The following is a 19,693-nucleotide window of genomic DNA, read 5'->3' as shown; positions in this document are numbered from 1 at the left end:
CAGGGGAGGGTTGACTCCCCTGTTCTGCAGACGGACGGACTGAGGCCACAGAGAAGGGACGAGGCCGGCCCAAGGTCACACGGCAGACGAACGGCGGAGCCGGAATTAGAACCCAGGTCCTTCTGATTCCCAGGCCTGGGCTCTACCCGCTAGGCTTCCCTGAAACTGACCTCAGGTAGAAACCTCAAAGCCCCCACTGGCTTTCCTGAAGGCTAGGGAGAGGAAAAAGTACGGCTAAATGTACTCAGAGCCCCCATTTTGTTAGGAATTGCGTAGCGGGGGGAATTACCAATTTCTACTTTCAATCAATCAGTCAATCAACGGTATTTACTGAGCGCTTACTACGTGCAGAGCACTGTGCAAAGCACTTGGGAGAGAATACAATACAAGAGTTAGCCGAAACGTTCCCGGTCCACGATGGGCTTACAGTCTAGAGTACTTCTAGTGTGGCCAAGTGTTAAGAGTCCGGGTTTGGGAGTCAGAGGATGTGGGTTCTAATCCCCACTCTGTCACTGTCTGCTGTGTGAGCTTGGGTGAGTCACTTCACTTCTCTGGACCTCAGTTACCTCATCTGTCAAATGGGGATGAATAATAATAATAATGATGGCATTTGTTAAGCGCTTACTATGTGCAGAGCACTGTTCTAAGCGCTGGGGAGGATACAAGGTGATCAGGTTGTCCCACATGGAACTCACAGTTTTAATCCCCATTTTACAGATGAGGTAACTGAGGCTTAGAGAAGTTAAGCGGCTTGCCCAAAGTCACAGAGCAGACACGCGGCGGAGTCGGGATTTGAACCCATGACCTCTGACTCCCAAGCCCGTGCTCTTTCCTCTAAGCCACGCCGCATGATCCCCAAGTGGGACAACCTGATTACCTTGTATCTGCCCCAGCGCTTAGAACGGTGCTTGGCACATAGTAAGCGCTTATCAAATACCATCATCATTATACTACTTTTTAGACTGTAAGCTCATTGCTGGCAGGAAGCATGTCTACCGACTGTTATATTGTACGCTCCAGAGCACTTTTTTCGGTGCTTTGCACACGGCAAGCTCTCGATAAATATGATTGATTGATTCATTTTTGCTTTACGCCAGGTTTTGCCTTATAAGTCCATATACACTATACGTGGCACACATAAAATAATAATAGTAATAATGATGGCATATATATATAAATATACATATATATAATATATTGATGGCATATATATATATATATATATATATAAGGTATCTCTATACCAAGTATGTGTCACCATGAGCAATTTTACAAAACCTGAAACCATCATTCTTTGAAACTGAAGACCAAACTTGTTTCAACCAATTCACATTTATAAGTATTTTTTCCCCCCTCGGGTGAATCTTTTATTTCTGGTATATATCTTTTATATATACCATTACATATATATATATAATGATGGCCATATATATATATATATATATATATATATATATATATATATATATATATAAAGGTATCTAGTGCTCTGCACATAGTAAGCGCTCAATAAATACGATTGATTGATCTATACCAAGTATGTGTCACCATGAGCAATTTTACAAAACCTGAAACCATCATTCTTTGAAACTGAAGAGCAAACTTGTTTCAACCAATTCACATTTATAAGTATTTTTCCCCCCCTCGGGTGAATCTTTTATTTCTGGCCTAATCCACCACCACTGCTTTTCCCCAAAGGCAGCCCTCTCTTCTCGGCGCTTAGTACGGTGCTCTGTACACAGTAGGTGTTCAGTACAGTGCTCTGTACCCAATAGGCTGTATGCTAGTGAAGGGCATACTCTCTTACTGTGCTCACCCTAGTGCTCCACACTCAGCAGACTGTAAGCTCCCTGATGGCAGGGATCATGTCAACTGTATTTACTGAGCACTGGAGAAGCAGTGTGGCTCAGTGGAAAGAGCCCGGGCTTTGGAGTCAGAGGTCATGGGTTCAAATCCTGGTTCTGCCAACCGTCAGCTGTGTGACTTTGGGCAAGTCACTTCACTTCTCCGGGCCTCAGTTACCTCATCTGTAAAATGGGGATTAAAACTGTGAGTTCCCCTGACCCCGGGACAACCTGATCACCTTGTAACCTCCCCAGCGCTTAGAACAGTGCTTTGCACATAGTAAGCGCTTAACAAATACCATTATTATTATTATTACTATGTGTGGAGCACTGTACTAAGCCCTTGGGAGAGCACAATATAATAATGATAATAATAATAATAATGGTATTCATTAAGTGCTTACTTTGTGCCAAGCCCTGTACTCTTCACACTGAGGTACATATTTATACAAATTTACTATTGTACATATTTACTATTCTATTTATTTTGTTAATGATATGCATTTAGCTTTAATTCTATTTGTTCTGACGACTTGACACCCGTCCACGTGTTTTGTTTTGTTGTCCGTCTCCCCCTTCTAGACTGTGAGCCCGTTGTTGGGTAGGGACCGTCTCTATATGTCGCCGACTTGTACTTCCCAAGCGCTTAGTACAGTGCTCTGCACACAGTAAGCGCTCAATAAATATGATTGAAGAAGAAGAAAAAGGTAGCTACCAGGGACACAATCCCTGTCCCAGTTAGGGCTCCTAGCCTTACTCCCCGTTCTGTGACGACTTGACACCCGTCCACATGTTTTGTTTTGTTGTCCGTCTCCCCCTTCTAGACTGTGATCCCGTTGTTGGGTCGGGACCGTCTCTATATGTCGCCGACTTGTACTTCCCAAGCGCTTAGTACAGTGCTCTGCACACAGTAAGCGCTCAATAAATACGGCTGAAGAAGAAGAAGAAGAAGGTAGCTAGCAGGGACGCAATCCCTGTCCCAGTTAGGGCTCCGAGCCTTACTCTCCGTCTACAGATGAGGGAACTGAGGCCCAGAGAAGTGAAGTGGCTTGCCCCAGGTCCCAAAGCAGACAAGCGGATTTGAACCCAGGACCCTCAGACTCTCAGGACTAGGCCACGCTGCTTCTCTAGGATAGAACGGACACATTCCCTGCCCACATCGAGCTTACAGGCTAGGAGAAGATTACATCCCGGAGATCTACTAACTCTACTGTCCTCTCCCGATCGCTCGGTCCAGCGCTCCGCACCCAGTCGGTGCTCCGGGAATACCGGAGCTTCCGGTATTCCGGTCCACCCCCTCACCTGGGAAACCGTGATGCCGCATTTCTTAGCCAGCTCCTCTTTGGCTTCCTCGCTGGGGTAAGGGTTGCTGAGGTGAGAATAGAAATATTCGTTCAGGATCTCCGTGGCCTGCTTGTTGAAGTTCCGTCTCTTCCTCCTGCCGGAAGGGAAACGACAAGACGCGGACACACAGAGACACACATGGGGACACACACAGACACACAAACACACACATACACACCCGCAGCCGATGAGTGGCGAGGCGGACGAGGGCGGGGGGACGCGAAAACAGCCCCGGAGGATTCGGGGACTACGGGGGGGGAGGTCGCCGGTCCATTTCTAGACCGTGAGCCCGCTGTTGGGTAGGGACCGTCTCTATATGTTGTCAACTTGGACTTCCCAAGCGCTTAGTACAGTGCCCTGCACACAGTAAGCGCTCAATAAATACGACTGATTGATTGATTGATTATCTCTGGGTTCCAGCGTCCCCGTGGACGAGCACTTTGTAGAAAGGAGGACCCTCTCCCACCCCTTCCCCACCGCCAGACCCGGCCCGGCCTCCTAGACATCGCCCGGGCCTGCGAGCCGGGAGGACCTGGGTTCTAATCCCGGCTCCACCGTTTGTCTACTGCGTGCCATTGGGCATTCATTCATTCAATCGTATTTATTGAGCACTTACTATGTGCAGGGCACTGTACTAAGCGCTTGGGAAGTCCAAGTTGGCAACATATAGAGGCGGTCCCTACCCAACAGCGGGCTCACAGTCTAGAAGGGCAGTTCGCGTCGCTTCTCTGGGGCTAAGTAACTCCATCTGTAAAATGGGGATTTCAAACCCTGTTTTTCCCCCCTTAGACCACGCTGCTTCCCTGGAGGTGAATTCAGGCAGAAAACCTGAAGCCCCCAATGGGGGACCGTTTCTTCATCTGTAAAATGGGAATTAAATCCTACTGTTCGGCGCTTAGAACAGCGCTTTGCACATAGTAAGCGCTTAATAAATGCCATCATTATTATTATTATAGTAAGCGCTTTAGAAATGCCGTCATTATTATTATTACTTAAATTGCGAGTCCCAAATGGAAAAGGAGCTATGCCCAACCTAATCATCTTCTATCTACCTCAGTGCTTAGCACAGAACTTGGCACACAGTAAGCATTTAACGAATACCATTTTTTTAAAATGGCATTTATTAAGCGCTTACTATGTGCAAAGCACTGTTCTAAGTGCTGAGCACTGTTCTACCATTATTATTGTCAACGCTAACTGATGCACAAAGGTTGTAGATCATTTTGAATGTCATCAAGGGCTTCTACAGTTGGAAAAGAGGCTTCCATTTCACCCAATCCTTCCCCCACTATGGTAGGGACCGTTTCTACATGTTGCCGACCTGTACTTCCCAAGCGCTTAGTCCAGTGCTCTGCACACAGTAAGCGCTCAATAAATACGACTGAATGGAATGGACTGAATGGATTTCCTGAGGGCTGGATGAACTCAGAGACCCCATTTTGTTAAGGAATGGGGTGAGGGGGAATCCATCACGTTGTACAAGCAATCCATGGTATTTATCTACAAGCAGCGAGGCTCAGTGGAAAGAGCCCGGGCTTTGGAGTCAGAGGTCATGGGTTCAAATCCTGGCTCTGCCAATTGTCAGCTGGGTGATTTTGGGCGAATCACTTCACTTCTCTGGGCCTCAGTTCCCCCATCTGTAAAATGGGGATGAAGATTGTGCGCCCCCTGTGGGACAACCTGATCACCTTGTAACCTCCCCAGCGCTTAGAACAGTGCTTTGCACATAGTAAGCGCTTAATAAATGCCATTATTATTATTATTATTATTATTATTATTGAGTGCTTTCTTGTCCAAAGCATTGTACAAAGCGCTTGGGAGAGAATATAACACAGAACTACCCCACTCTACTACTACCAGTAGAGACGCAGCTTGGCTCAGTGGAAAGAGCCCGGGCTTTGGAGTCAGAGGTCATGGATTCAAATCCCAGCTCTGCCAACTGTCAGCTGGGTGACTTTGGGCGAGTCACTTCACTTCTCTGGGCCTCAGTTCCCTCATCTGGAAAATGGGGATGAAGATTGTGAGCCCCCTGTGGGACAACCTGATCACCTTGTAACCTCCCCAGCGCTTAGAACAGTGCTTTGCACATAGTAAGTGCTTAATGAATGCCATCATTACCCCCGCTCTGATGACACTTAGCACTATCTCTCTCTACCACTACTGCTCTGACTACGAACAGCACTACTCCTCTCCGACTTCTACCCCCACCAGCGCTTAGTACAACGCCTGGCACATAGTAAGCGCTTAAAAAACACCATTATTATCATTACCACCACTACTATCACCCTTCTGTCTACAACTAGCCCTACCCCACTCTGACTAGAGAAGCAGCGTGGCTCAGCGGAGAGAGCCCGGGCTTGAGAGTCAGAGGTCGTGGGTTCCGCCCCGACCAGCTGTGTGACTTTGGGCAAGTCACTTCGCTTCTCTGGGCCTCAGTTCCCTCATCTGGAAAATGGGGATGAAGACTAGGAGCCCCACGTGGGACAACCTGATCACCCTGTAACCTCCCCAGCGCTTAGAACGGTGCTTTGCACGTAGTAATCAATCAATCGTATTTATTGAGCGCTTACTGTGTGCAGAGCACTGTACTAAGCGCTTGGGAAGTACAAGTTGGCAACACAGAGAGACAGTCCCTACCCAACAGTGGGCTCAGCGCTTAATAAATGCCATTATTATTATTATTATTACCCGAGTGCTTAGAACAGTGCTTGGCTCGTAGTAAGCGCTTAACAAACACAGCGTGGCTCAGTGGAAAGAGCCCGGGCTTTGGAGTCCGAGGTCATGGGTTCGAATCCCGGCTCTGCCACTTGCCAGCTGTGGACTTTGGGCAAGTTAATTCACTTCTCTGGGCCTCAGTTCCCTCATCTGGAAAATGGGGATGAAGACTGGGAGCCCCACGTGGGACAAACTCATCACCTTGTATCCCCTCAAGGCTTAGCACATAGTAAGCGCTTAATAAATGCAAAAGCATACCATCATAATGATTATTATTATTACTGCCACTCTGATTCCTGCTACTACCCTGAAAACTGGAGCTCAAGGACAACCCTGCGGGCGGCTACTATTCCGACGACGATGGTGGCCGGGTTGGGGCCGGATGACTGTTGGGTAGGGACTGTCTCTGTATGTTGCCAATTTGTACTTCCCAAGCGCTTAGTACAGTGCTCTGCACATAGTAAGCGCTCAATAAATACGATTGATGATGACGATGATGATGACGGTCCGAGTGATGCTATTTATTTTTACGCAGAGTCCTCCACAACCGGCGGCGAGCATCACGGCCCAGCACCCGGGCGGAATCCCCCCGGCCGGCCCTTCCTTCCCGGGATCCCGGGGGTCCCGAGGCCGGGACTGACCTGGCGTCCAGGAAGCGCGAGCGCAGGATCATGACGGCCTCGCACGTGCTCTGTTTGAGCTGCATCTGGATGGAGCTGAACTTGCGGTGGATGATGCTGACCATACGCTCGATCTCCTTCGGGGAGATGGGCCGCGTCCGGCTCTGCTCCCGCAGCAGGTTCATCACGTGCGTCGTGAACTCGTTGCACGCCTGGGCGGGGAGAGGGGCAAGGGGCGGGGGCTCGCTCAACACAGTAGGGGTCCCGTACAGTGCTCTCTGAACATAGTGAGTGCCCCAAACCATGCTCTGAAAACAGCAGGTGCGCGGTACAGCACTCTGCACAACGCTTTTAATATTAACAATAATAATGATGGCATCTATTGAGCGCTTACTATGTGCAAATCACTGCTCTAAGCACTGGGGAGGTAACAAGGTGATCAGGTTGTCCCACAGGGGGCTCACAGTCTTAATCCCCATTTTACAGATGAGGTAACTGAGGCCCAGAGAAGTGAAGCCCACTGTTGGGCAAGGACTGTCTCTACATGTTGCCAACTTGTACTTCCCAAGCGCTCAGTACAGTGCTCTGCTCACGGTAAGCGCTCAATAAATACGATTGAATGAATGAATGAGTGAATGAATGAAGCGACTTGCCCAAAGTCACACAGCTGACAGTTGGCGGAGGCGGGATTTGAACCCATGACCTCTGACTCCAAAGCCCGGACTCTTTCCACTGAGCCATGCTGCTTCTCAGATCTGTGTCCAGATCTGTGATTTATTTTAATGTCTGATTCCCCCTATAGCTCATACGTTCCTTGCAGGCAAGGGATGTGTCCCCCCCCCAGCTCTGTTCAGAGAAGCAGCGTGGCTCAGTGGAAAGAGCCCGGGCTTTGGAGTCAGAGGTCGTGGGATCAAATCCCAGCTCCGCCAACTGTCAGCTGTGTGACTTTGGGCAAGTCACTTCACTTCTCTGGGCCTCAGTGACCTCATCTGGAAAATGGGGATTAGGACTGTGAGCCCCCCTTGGGACAACCTGATCACCCTGTAACCTCCCCAGCGCTCAGAACAGTGCTCAACACATAGTAAGCACTTAATAAATACCATAATTATTATTATCAGTATTCTCTGTGCCTCAGTTCCCTCATCCGTCAAATGGGGATGAAGACTGGGAGCCCCACGTGGGACAACCTGATCACCTTGTATCTCTCCCAGCGCTTAAAACAGTGCTTGGGACATAGTATGCACTTAATAAATACCATAATTGTTATTATTATTATTCTCTGTGCCTCAGTTCCCTCATCTGTCAAATGGGGGTGAAGACCGTGAGCCCCACGTGGGACAACCTGATGACCTTGTATCCCCCCAGTGCTTAGAACAGTGCTCGGCACATAGTAAGCGCTTAATAAATACCATAATTATTATTATCAGTATTCTCTGTGCCTCAGTTCCCCCATCTGTCAAATGGGGATGAAGACTGTGAGCCCCACGTGGGACAACCTGATCACCTTGTATCCCCCCCAGTGCTTAGAACAGTGCTCGGCACATACTCATCATCATCATCATCAATCGTATTTATTGAGCGCTTACTATGTGCAGAGCACTGTACTAAGCGCTTGGGAAGTACAAATTGGCAACATATTGAGACAGTCCCTACCCAACAGTGGGCTCACAGTCTAAAAGGGGGAGACAGAGAACAAAACCAAACATACTAACAAAATAAAATAAATAGAATAGATATGTACAAGTAAAATAAATAAATAAATAGAGTAATAAATATGTACAAACATATATCCATATATACAGGTGCTGTGGGGAAGGGAAGGAGGTAAGATGGGGGGGATGGAGAGAGGGACGAGGGGGAGAGGAAGGAAGGGGCTCAGTCTGGGAAGGCCTCCTGGAGGAGATGAGCTCTCAGCAGGGCCCTGAAGGGAGGAAGAGAGCGAGCTTGGCGGAGGGGCAGAGGGACTGGGGGCATTCCAGGCCCGGGGGAGGACGTGGGCCGGGGGTCGATGGCGGGACAGGCGAGAACGAGGTACGGTGAGGAGGTTAGCGGCGGAGGAGCGGAGGGTGCGGGCTGGGCCGGAGAAGGACAGAAGGGAGGTGAGGTAGGAGGGGGCGAGGGGATGGATGGACAGCCTTGAAGCCCACGGTGAGGAGTTTCTGCCTGATGCGCAGATTGATTGGTAGCCACTGGAGATTTTTGAGGAGGGGAGTAACATGCCCAGAGCGTTTCTGGACAAAGATAATCCGGGCAGCAGCATGAAGTATGGATTGAAGTGGAGAGAGACACGAGGATGGGAGATCAGAGAGAAGGCTGGTGCAGTAGTCCAGACGGGATAGGATGAGAACTTGAATGAGCAGGGTAGTGGTTTGGATGGAGAGGAAAGGGCGGATCTTGGCAATGTTGCGGAGCTGAGACCGGCAGGTTTACTCCCACCCAGAGTAGCCGCGCAGTTGGTAGCAGGAATCGGGGAGGTGTTCCCCGTGTCCCCCCCGGGCCCTCCCGGTCACCTGTTCGTATTTCTCCAGCTCGGTGTGGTAGATCTGCCGGATCTGGGACAGCTTGGCCCGGTAGTCGGAGTGCTCCACGGAGTTGTCAGAGCCGGCTCCTCCGGATGCGGCCGCAGCGGCCGCCGCGGCCGCCGACCCTCCGCCCTTCTCCGGCCCCGCCACGCCCTCGGCCAGCAGCATGTTGTCCAGCCGCATCAGCTGGGGGTCCGTCGGCTCCTCCTCCTGAGCCCCCCGGATGCTCAGAACTGCGGGTGGGACACGAGTCATTCGTTCAGTTGTGTTGATTAAGCGCTTACTGTGTGCAGAGCACTGGACTAGGCGCTTGGGAAGTCCAACTGGGCAACATATAGCGACGGTCCCTACCCAACAACGGGCTCATAGTCTAGAAGGGGGAGACGGACGACGAAACAAAACACTTGGACCGGTGTCAAGTCGTTGGAACAAATAGGAATTAAAGCTAAATGCACATCATTAACAAAATAAATAGAATTGATTCATTCATTCAATCGTATTTATTGAGCTCTTACTGTGCGCAGAGCACTGGACAAGGCGCTTGGAAAGTCCAACTGGGCAACATCTAGAGACGGTCCCTACCCAACAACGGGCTCACAGTCTAGAAGGGGGAGACGGACGACGAGACAAAACGCGTGGACAGGTGTCAAGTCGTCGGAACAAACAGGAATGAAAGCTAAATGCACATCGTTAACAAAATAAATAGAATTCATTCATTCATTCAATCGTATTTATTGAGCGCTTACTGTGTGCAGAGCATTGGACAAGGCGCTTGGAAAGTCCAACTGGGCAACATCTAGAGACGGTCCCTACCCAACAACGGGCTCACAGTCTAGAAGGGGGAGACGGACGACGAAACAAAACGTGTGGACAGGTGTCAAGGCGTCGGAACAAATAGGAATTAAAGCTAAATGCACATCATTAACAAAATAAATAGAATTGATTCATTCATTCAATTGTATTTATTGAGCGCTTACTGGGTGCAGAGCACTGGACTAAATGCTTGGGAAGTACAAGTTGGCAACCTATAGAGACGGTCCCTACCCGACAATGGGCTCACAGTCTAGAAGGGGGAGACGGACAACAAAACAAAACATGTGGACGGGTGTCAAGTCACCAGAATAAAGTCGAGTCGAGGGTCAGGCCTTGAGGGGACACTGAGGGTCAGTTTCCCTCAGAGACGCCGAGACGTGTTCCCCGTAGAGACAAAGGGGGTCAATTCCCTGCAGAGATATGGGGGGGGGTGGTCATTCTCTGCAGAGACACGACTGATTGTTCTCTGCAGAGACATGGGGAGTCATTCATTCATTCATTCAATAGTATTTATTGAGCACTTACTGTGTGCAGAGCACTGGACTAAGCGCTTGGAAAGTCCAACTGGGCAACAGAGAGAGACGATCCCTACCCAACAACGGGCTCACAGTCTAGAAGGGGGAGACGGACAACAAAACATGTGGACGGGTGTCAAATAATCAGAATAAAGTCGAGTCGAGGGTTCTGCACTGGACTAGGCGCTTGGAAAGTCCAACTGGGCAACAGAGAGAGACAATTCCTACCCAACAATGGGCTCAAAGTCTAGAAGGGGGAGATGGACAACAAGACAAAACGTGGACAGGTGTCAAGTGATCACAATAAAACAATTTACTTTATTTTGTTAATATGTTTTGTTTTGTTCTCTGTCTCCCCCTCCTAGACTGTGAGCCCACTGTTGGGTAGAGACCGTCTCTATATGTTGCCAACTTGGACTTCCCAAGCGCTTAGTACGGTGCTCTGACACAGTAAGCACTCAATAAATACTATTAAAAAAAATAAAGTCGAGTTGAGGGTCTGTTCCCCTCGTGACGCCGAGACGTGTTCCCCGTCAAGACAAAGGGGGTCAATTCCCGGCAGAGATATGGGGGGGGGGGCATTCTATGAAGAGACACGACTGATTGTTCTCTGCAGAGACATGGGGAGTCATTCATTCCTTCATTCAATCGTATTTATTGAGCGCTTACTGTGTGCAGAGCACTGGACTAAGCGCTTGGACAGTCCAACTGGGCAAAAGAGAGAGACGATCCCTACCCAACAACGGGCTCACAGTCTAGAAGGGGGAGATGGACAACAAGACAAAACAGAGACTCTCTCTGCAGAAACACGGCGGGTCATTTTCTGAAGAGACACAGGGGGTTGTTCTCCACAGAGACACAAAACAAAACATGTGGACCTACAAAACATGTGTAGGTTATTCTCCACAGAGCAGCGTGGCTTCAGGACAAGAGCCTGGGCTTGGGAGTCAGAGGTCGTGGGTTCTAATCCCGGCTCCGCCACTTGTCTGCTGTGTGACCTTGGGCCAATCACTTAACTTCTCTGTGCCTCATTCACCTCATCGGTAAAATGGGGATAAAGAGAGTGAGCCCCACGTGGGACAACCCGATTATCTTGCATTTACCCCAGCGTTTAGAACAGTGCTTGGCACACAGTAAGCACTTAACAAATACCATAATCACTATTATTACGGTGCCTGGCACAAAGTATGCGCTCAATAAATACAGGTGATTGATAATAATAATAATAATTTTGGTATTTGTTAAGCGCTTACTTTGTACAAAGCACCGTTCTAAGTGCTGGGGAGGATACAAGGTGATCAGGTTGTCCCATGTGGGGCTTGCAATCTTAATATCCATTTTACAGATGAGGGAGCTGAGGTACAGAGAAGTTAGGTGACTTGCCCAAAGTCACACAGCTGACAAGTGGCGGAGCCGGGATTTGAACCCACAACCTCTGACTCCCAAGCCTGTGCTCTTTCCACTGAGCCATGCTATTACTACTACTACTACTACAACTAATAATAACGGCATTTATTAAGCACTTACTATGTGCAGAGCACTGTTCTAAGTGCTGGGGAGGATACAAGGTGATCAGGTACCTTGTATCACGATCCACTAAGCCACGCTAGTACAGATGAGGAAACCGAGGCCCAGAAAAATCAAGGGACTTGTCCAAGGTAATAATAATAATATAATAATAATGATGGCATTTATTAAGCGCTTACTATGTGCAAAGTACTGTTCTAAGCGCTGGGGAGGTTACAAGGTGATCAGGTTGTCCCAGGGGGGCTCACAGTCTTAATTCCTCATCTTTACAGATGAGGGAACTGAGGCCCAGAGAAGTTAAGTGACTTGCCCCAAGTCACCCAGCTGACAATCGGAAGAGCCGGGATTTGAACCCCTGACCTCTGACTCCAAAGCCCGTGCTCTTGAGACCCCTGACGCACCCCGAGCTCCAGCTCCTGGGGGTTTGGCCCCAAATGATGTCCACGGGGGGATAAGGGCCCCCAGACCCGCTGCCCCCCACCATCTGGGGGAAGAGGGCAGACACTGGAGCCCTCATGGATACCAGGCACTCAGGCGCCCAAACTGATGGTCATTTGGGGGGCGAAGCCTCGCAGCGGGGATCTGGGGGGATCAAGTTCCCAGGGATGCCCCACTCTCCCTTCCTGCAGCAGAGGGTGCCGGGAACAGACCCTCATTTTCCGGGGCCGCAGAGCTGGGCAGGACTAGGCCGGAGTCCTCTTTGGGCCCGGATAGTTTGGTCCAGAGGCCTGGAAAGGACGCCGTTTCCTCCTGGTGAGTCGCCCTAGGCCGGGAGACCTCCTCCTCGTCCCCTCCGTCCCCCATCCCGAGGTCGGCCGGGATCTCCAACAGGCCGGGGCCGACAGGTCTGGACAGGGAATGTGTCCACCGATTCTGTTTCCTTGCCCTCTCCCAAGAGTTCAGTACAGTGCCCTGCCCACGGTAAGCGCTCAATAAATGCCGCTGATTGACAGATTGACCGCTTGGAACCGCCCGCAAACGGGGACGGTGGAGTCTGAGCCGGGTTTGCGGGGGGACGCTTTAAAAGCCCAACTCGATTTCAAGTCCATGATTGCAACTTATCGAAGATAATGGGAAGCTTCTAGCGTCTGTGGCGGCTTTCCTGTCAGGCAGAGGGGGAAGCTGGGCTCAACCAGATGGGAGCGATTAAGGCTCCGATTTTCAGATGGACTTTTCTCTCTCCCCCTCCCTTCTTCTCCTCCTCTCTCTCCCTTTTTTTCCTGTCTTTCTTTCTCCCTCTCACTGTCTCTTACCCCTATCCCTCACTCGCCCTCTCTTTTCCTGTCTTTCTTTCTCCTTTTCACTCTCCCTGTCTCCCTCCCCTCTCTTCCTGTCTGTCTCTTTCTCTCATCCCTTCTCTTCATCTCTCTTTCCCCCCTTGCCCTCCTTTTTCTCCTGTCTCCCTCCCTCTCTCTCCTGCCCCCTCTTCCTCTCTCTTGCTCTCCCTCCCTTCTCCTCCTGTCTCTTTTTCCCTCTACCTCCCTTTTCTTCCTGTCTCTCCTCTTCCTGTCTGTCTTTTACTCGCTCTCCCTCTTGCTCTCAACCCTTCTCTTCATGTCTCTCTCTCCTTCCTTCTCTTGCCCTCCCTTCTCTCCTGTCTTTTTTTCTCCCTTTCTCTCTCCCTCTGTCTCCTGTTCCCTCTTCCTCTCTCTTGCTCTCCCTCTCCTCTTTCTGTCTCTCCTCTTCCTGTCTGTCTTACTCTCTCCCTCCCTTCTCTTCCTGTGTCTCTTTCTCCCTCTTGATCTCATCCCTTCTCATGTCTCTCTCTCCTTCCCTCTCTTGCCCTCCCTTCTCTCTCCCTTCTTTTTCCCTTTCTCTCTCCCTCTGTCTCCTGTCCCTTCTTTCTCTCTTGCTCTCCCTCCGTTCTCTTCCTGTCTTTTTCTCTCTCCCTCCCTTCTCTTGTCTCTCTCCTCTTCCTGTCAGTCTCTTGCCCTGTTTCTCTCTTGCTCTCATCCCTTCTCTTCATTTCTCTCTCTCTCCCTCTCTTGCCCTCCCTTCTCTTCCCGTCTTTCCCTTTCTCTTTCCCGCTCTCTTGCCCTCTTTTTCTGTTTACCCTTCTTTCTCCTCTCTCCCTTTCTCCCCTTTTTTCTTATTTTTTAACTTTCACGGTCTTTGTTAAGCACTTACTATTGCAAAGCACTATACTAAGCACTGGGGTAGAAACAAGGATAATCGGATTGAACGCGGTCTGTGTCCCCCATGGGGCTCAGTGGCTTAGCCCCCATTTGACAGATGAGGTAACGGAGGCACAGAGAGGCACAGTGACTTGCTCAAGGTCAAACAGCAGATAAGTGGCGGAGCCGGGGAAATAACCTGGAACCTCTGATTCCCAGGCCTGGGCTCTATCCACGGAGTCATGCTGCTTTCCTTTCCCCTACCCTTCTCTCTCTCTCTCTCTCTCTCTCTCTCTCTCTCTCTCTCTCTCTCTCCTACCTCTCTCTTGCTCTCTGTCCTTCTATCTCTCTCTCGTGTTTCTCTCTCCTCTCTCTCCCCTATCTCTTTCTCTCTCCTATCTCTCCTTCTATCTCTCTCCTATCTCTTTCTCCCTCCTATCTCTCTCTCGCTTTCCTTCTCTCTCCTTCTTTCTCTCTCTCCTATCTCTCTGGCTCTCCTTCTCTCTCCTTCTATCTCTCTCTCTCTCATATCTCTTTCTCCTTTCTCCTTCTATCTCTCTCTCTCGCGTATCTCTTTCTCTCTCCTTTCTCCTTCTATCTCTCTCTCTCTCTCTCTCTCTCGCTCTCTCTCCTCATCTTTGGGGTAAAGGCAGGCCACAAGCTGCAAACCAAACCAGAGGCCGGCTGGCTGGGGCAAGACTGTACATATATATTCGATTTTATTTTGTTAATATGTTTGGTTTTGTTCTCTGTTTTCCCCCTTCTAGACTGTGAGCCCACTGTTGGGTAGGGACTGTCTCTATATGTTGCCAACTTGGACTTCCCAAGTGCTTAGTACAGTGCTCTGCACACAGTAAGCGCTCAATAAATATGATTGATGATGATGACGAGGAGGAGGATGGTTTCACAGACACTGTGGCTTTGAAACGAGAGGATCTCTGAGAAAGCAAAACCCACCCGATGGTCTCTGTGGGCACCCTTTACCGCGAAAATAGATACTTCATAATAACGATGAGGGCGTTTGTTAAGCGCTTGGTACGTGCCCAGCACTGTGCTAAGCTCTGGGGTAAACACAGCCGAACACAGTCCCTGTCCCGCTTGGGGGTGTCAGTCTAAAGCGGACGGGGGACAGGGATAGATCCCCATTTTATAGGTGAGGAAACTGAGGTGCCGAGAAGTTGCATGACTTACCCAGGGTCACCCAGCAGGCAAGTGGCGGCGTGGCCTAATGGGAAGAGCCCAGAGCCTGGGAGTCGGAAGACCTGGGTTCTAATCCTGGCTCTGCCACCTGTCTGCTGGGTGACCTTGGGCAAGTTGCTTCTCTGGGCCTCAGTTCCCTCATCTGGAAAACGGGGCTTAAGACCGTAAGCCCCAAAGTAATAATAATAATAAAAGCCATTATAATTATAAAGTGGGCCATGAACCGTGTCCGAACTTGTATCCACCCTAGCGCTTAGTACAGAGTAACGGCTTAACAAATACCATTAAAACAAGCAATGGTAGGCAATCTCTGTCCACAGGGAGCTTGCGGTTTCCAGGGGGAAACATCCAGCTACCTACTTAAGAGAAGCAGCGTGGCTCAGTGGAAAGAGCCCGGGCTTGGGAGTCAGAGGTCATGGGTTCAAATCCCGGCTCCGCCATTTGTCAGCTGTGTGACTTTGGGCAAGTCACTTCACTCCTCTGGGCCTCAGTTACCTGATCTGTAAAATGGGGATTAAAGCTGTGAGCCCCCCGTGGGACAACCTGATCACCTTGTAACCTCCCCAGCGCTTAGAACAGTGTTTTGCACATAGTAAGTGCTTAATAAATGCCATCATTATTATTACCTTTTCTCGGAGTGGCATTTTAGAGAGGGACTTCAAACATACACACACACACAAACTCTCTCTGTCTCTCCATTCATTCACTCAATCGTATTTATTGAGCACTTACTGTGTGCAGAGCACTGTACTAAGCTCTTGGGAAGTACAAGTTGGCAAGATATAGAGACGGTCCCTCCCAGGTGTGTGGAAGTTTGAATATTTATTCCCCAACCGGGGAGGTGTAAGCGGTGAGGCGAACTCACTGATAATAACAACTGTGGCACTTATCGAGTGCCTCTTCTAGTGCTTGCTCAGTACAGTGCTCGGTAAGCAGTAAGTGCTCAATAAATAATAATAATAATAATGATGGCATTTGGTACGCACTTACTATGTGCCAAGCATGTTCTAAGCGCTGGGGAGGATACAAGGTGATCAAGTTGTCCGATGTGGGGCTCACAGTTTTAATCCCCATTTTACAGATGAGGGAACTGAGGCCCAGAGAAGTTAAATGACTTGCCCAAAGTCACACAGCTGACTATTGGCGGAGTCGGGATTTGAACCCATGACCTCTGACTCCAAAGCCCGGGCTCTTTCCACTGAGCCATGCTGCTAAAAAATATCACTGACCGACTGCGTTAAGCACTGGGGTGGACAGAAGATAATCGGGTCCACGTGGATCTGGTGGTAGTTTTAGTAAGCGCTAACTGGGGGTAGGGCACTGTACTGAGTGTTGTCTAAAAAGGAGGGAGAACATTCACTTATTCATTCAGTTCATTCAGTCGTATTTGTTGAGCACTCACTGTGTGCCCAGCACTGTACTGAGCGCTTGGGAGAGGACTGTATAACAGTAAACAGACACATTTCCTGCCTACAACAAGCTTACAGTCTAGAGATGACAGGTATTGAATCCCAATTTTACAAACAGGAGACTGAGGCACAGAGAAGTCAATGGTACAATAATAATTATTATTAATAATAATTATGCATTTGTTAAGCGCTTAATATATGCCTGGCACTGTACTAAGCGCTGGGTGGATACAAGCAAATTGGGTTGGACGCCTGGGGGGCTCACAGTCTCAATCCCCATTTCACAGACGAGGTAACTGATCCACAGAGAAGATAATATTTGTTAAGTGCTTACTATGGTAGGGACCATCTCTCTATGTTGCTGACTTGTACTTCCCAAGTGCTTAGTACAGTGCTCTGCACACAGTAAGCGCTCAATAAATACAATTGAATGAATGAATGAATGTGCCAAGTACTGTACTAAACACCAGAGCAGAGACAAGATCATTGGGTCTGACACAATCCCTGCCCCACCTGGGACTCACAGTCTTAATCTGGAGGGAGAACAGGGATTGAGTCCCCATTTCACAGATGAGGTAACTGAGGCACAGAGAAGGTAATATTTGTTAAGCACTTACTATGTGCCAAGCATTTATAATAATAATAATAATGATGGCATTTATTAAGCGCTTACTATGTGCAAAGCACCGTTCTAAGCGCTGGGGAGGTTACAAAGTGATCAGGTTGTCCCACGGGGGGCTCACAGTCTTAATCCCCATTTCCCAGATGAGGTAACTGAGGCACAAAGAAGTGAAGTGACTTGCCCAAAGTCACACAGCTGACAATCGGCGGAGCCAGGATTTGAACCCATGACCTCCGACTCCAAAGCCCGGGCTCTTTCCACTAAGCCACGCTTGTACTAAGCACCGGAGCAGAGACACGATCTTCAGGTCCGACATGATCCCTGTCCCACTTCTTAAGCCGGAGGGAGAACAGGGATCGAGCCCCCATTTTCCAGAGGGGGGAAAGTGAGGCAGGGAGGGACCCGCCCCCTCCCACTCCCCCAAGCTGAAGCCCAGAGACCTTCTTTCTCCTCCTTCTCCTCCTCAGCTGCATTTCAAACGCCCCGTGAAAAACCCATCAATGTTTGCCAAATTGAAAAGCACCAAACCAGGAGGGAATGGAAACTCTTTTCATGCTTCCGGGAAGGTGTGAGGCTCAGCTGAGAGCGGAACCAAATAATGAACTATTTGAAGATCTCGCCGGGATCAATCAATCAATCAATCAATCGTATTTATTGAGCGCTTACTATGTGCAGAGCACTGTACTAAGCGCTTGGGAAGTACAAATTGGCATCACATAGAGACAGTCCCTACCCAACAGTGGGCTCACAGTCTAAAAGGGGGAGACAGAGAACAGAACCAAACATACCAACAAAATAAAATAAGTAGGATAGAAATGTACAAGTAAAATAAATAAATAAATAAGTAAATAGAGTAATAAATATGTACTATATGTACTATATGTACTAAATGTACTAAATGTACTAAATATGCATATGTAATATACATATAAATATGTATATGTAATATCACGACTCCCAGGACGGAGGGCCTGGCCGTCTCGTCGAGGGCGGTGTGGGCCGGGTGGAGAGAGCCCGGGGCCTGGGAGTTGGGGACCCGGGTTCTAATCCCGCCTCCGCCACTCGCCTGCTGTGGGGCAAGTCACTTCGCTGTCTCATAATAATAATAATGATAATAATGGCATTTATTAAGCACTTACTATGTGCAAAGCACTGTTCTAAGCACTGGGGAGGTTACAAGCTGATCAGGTTGGCCCACGAGGGGCTCACAGTCTTAATCCCCATTTTACAGATGGGGGAACTGAGGCCCAGAGAAGATAATGATAATGGCATTTATTAAGCGCTTACTATGTGCAAAGCACGGTTCTAAGCGCTGGGGAGGTTACAAGCTGATCAGGTTGGCCCACGAGGGGCTCATAGTCTTAATCCCCATTTGACAGACGGGGGAACTGAGGCCCAGAGAAGTGAAGTGACTTGCCCAAAGTCACACAGCTGACAGTTGGTGGAGCCGGAGTTTGAACCCATGACCTCTGACTCTAAAGCCCGGGCTCTTTCCACTGAGCCCCGCTGCTGCTCAAGCCTCTGTTTCCCCAGCTGTAAAATGGGGATTCAATTCCCATTCTTCCTCCCACTTAGACCAGGAGCCCCACGACAGGAAGGGGCCTATCACGTGTGATGGATTCATTCATTCATTCATTCAATCATATTTATTGAGCGCTTACTGTGTGCAGAGCACTGGACTAAGCGCTTGGGAAGTACATCCCACAGACCCGTCAGCATGGCCCAGTGGCTACAGCCCGGGCCTGTGGGTCAGAAGGACCTGGGTTCTAATCCCAGCTCCACCACTTGTCTGCTGTGTGACCCTGGGCAAGTCGCTTCACTTCTCCGGGCCTCAGTTACCTCATCTGGAAAATGGGGATGAAGAGTGTGAGCCCACATAGCACAGGGACTGTGTCCAACACAATTACCTTATACCTACCTCAGCGCTTAGCACAGCACTTGACACATAATAATAATAATAATAATAATAGCATTTGTTAAGCACTTACCATGTGCGAAGCACTGTTCTAAGCACTGGGGGGATATAGGTGATCAAGTTGTCCCACGTGGGGCTCACAGTCTTAATCCCCATTTTTACAGATGAGGCAACTGAGGCCCAGAGAAGTGAAGTGACTTGCCCAAAGTCACACAGCTGACAAGTGGCAGAGGCGGGATTGGAACCCATGACCTCTGGCTCCCAAGCCCGGGCTCATTCCACTGAGCCAAGCTGCTTCTCTAGTATATAGTAAGCGCTTCACCTAGTAAGCACTTCGCAAGTACCATAATTATTATTGTTATTATTAGAAGGACCTGGGTTCTAATCCCTACTCTACCACTTGTCTTCTGGGTGACCTCGGGCAAGTCACTTCACTTCTCTGGGCCTCAGTTCCCTCGTCTGGAAAATGGGGACGAAGACTGTGAGCCCCCCGTGGGACAACCTGATCACCTTGTAACCTCCCCAGCGCTTAG

The 19,693-nt window shown here is 49.3% G+C and overlaps 1 protein-coding gene across 3 annotated transcripts in view; it reads right to left on the bottom strand.

Annotated features, from left to right (window-relative positions):
* Positions 1–19,693, bottom strand: part of PBX1 (PBX homeobox 1) — a 182,407-nt gene that overhangs the window by 25,852 nt on the left and 136,862 nt on the right. For all 3 annotated transcript variants that reach the window (XM_038757892.1, XM_038757894.1, XM_038757893.1), the window contains exons 3-5: positions 9,034–9,278; positions 6,545–6,735; positions 3,147–3,282 (exon numbers count right to left, since the gene is read on the bottom strand). In XM_038757892.1, coding sequence (XP_038613820.1) covers positions 3,147–3,282; positions 6,545–6,735; positions 9,034–9,278 — 572 coding nt within the window. The remainder of the gene's footprint in view (positions 1–3,146; positions 3,283–6,544; positions 6,736–9,033; positions 9,279–19,693) is intronic.

This window comes from Tachyglossus aculeatus, chromosome 16 (genome assembly GCF_015852505.1).
Source record: "Tachyglossus aculeatus isolate mTacAcu1 chromosome 16, mTacAcu1.pri, whole genome shotgun sequence".
Lineage (NCBI taxonomy): Eukaryota > Metazoa > Chordata > Mammalia > Monotremata > Tachyglossidae > Tachyglossus > Tachyglossus aculeatus.
This window is presented reverse-complemented; position numbering and strand designations above follow the sequence as displayed.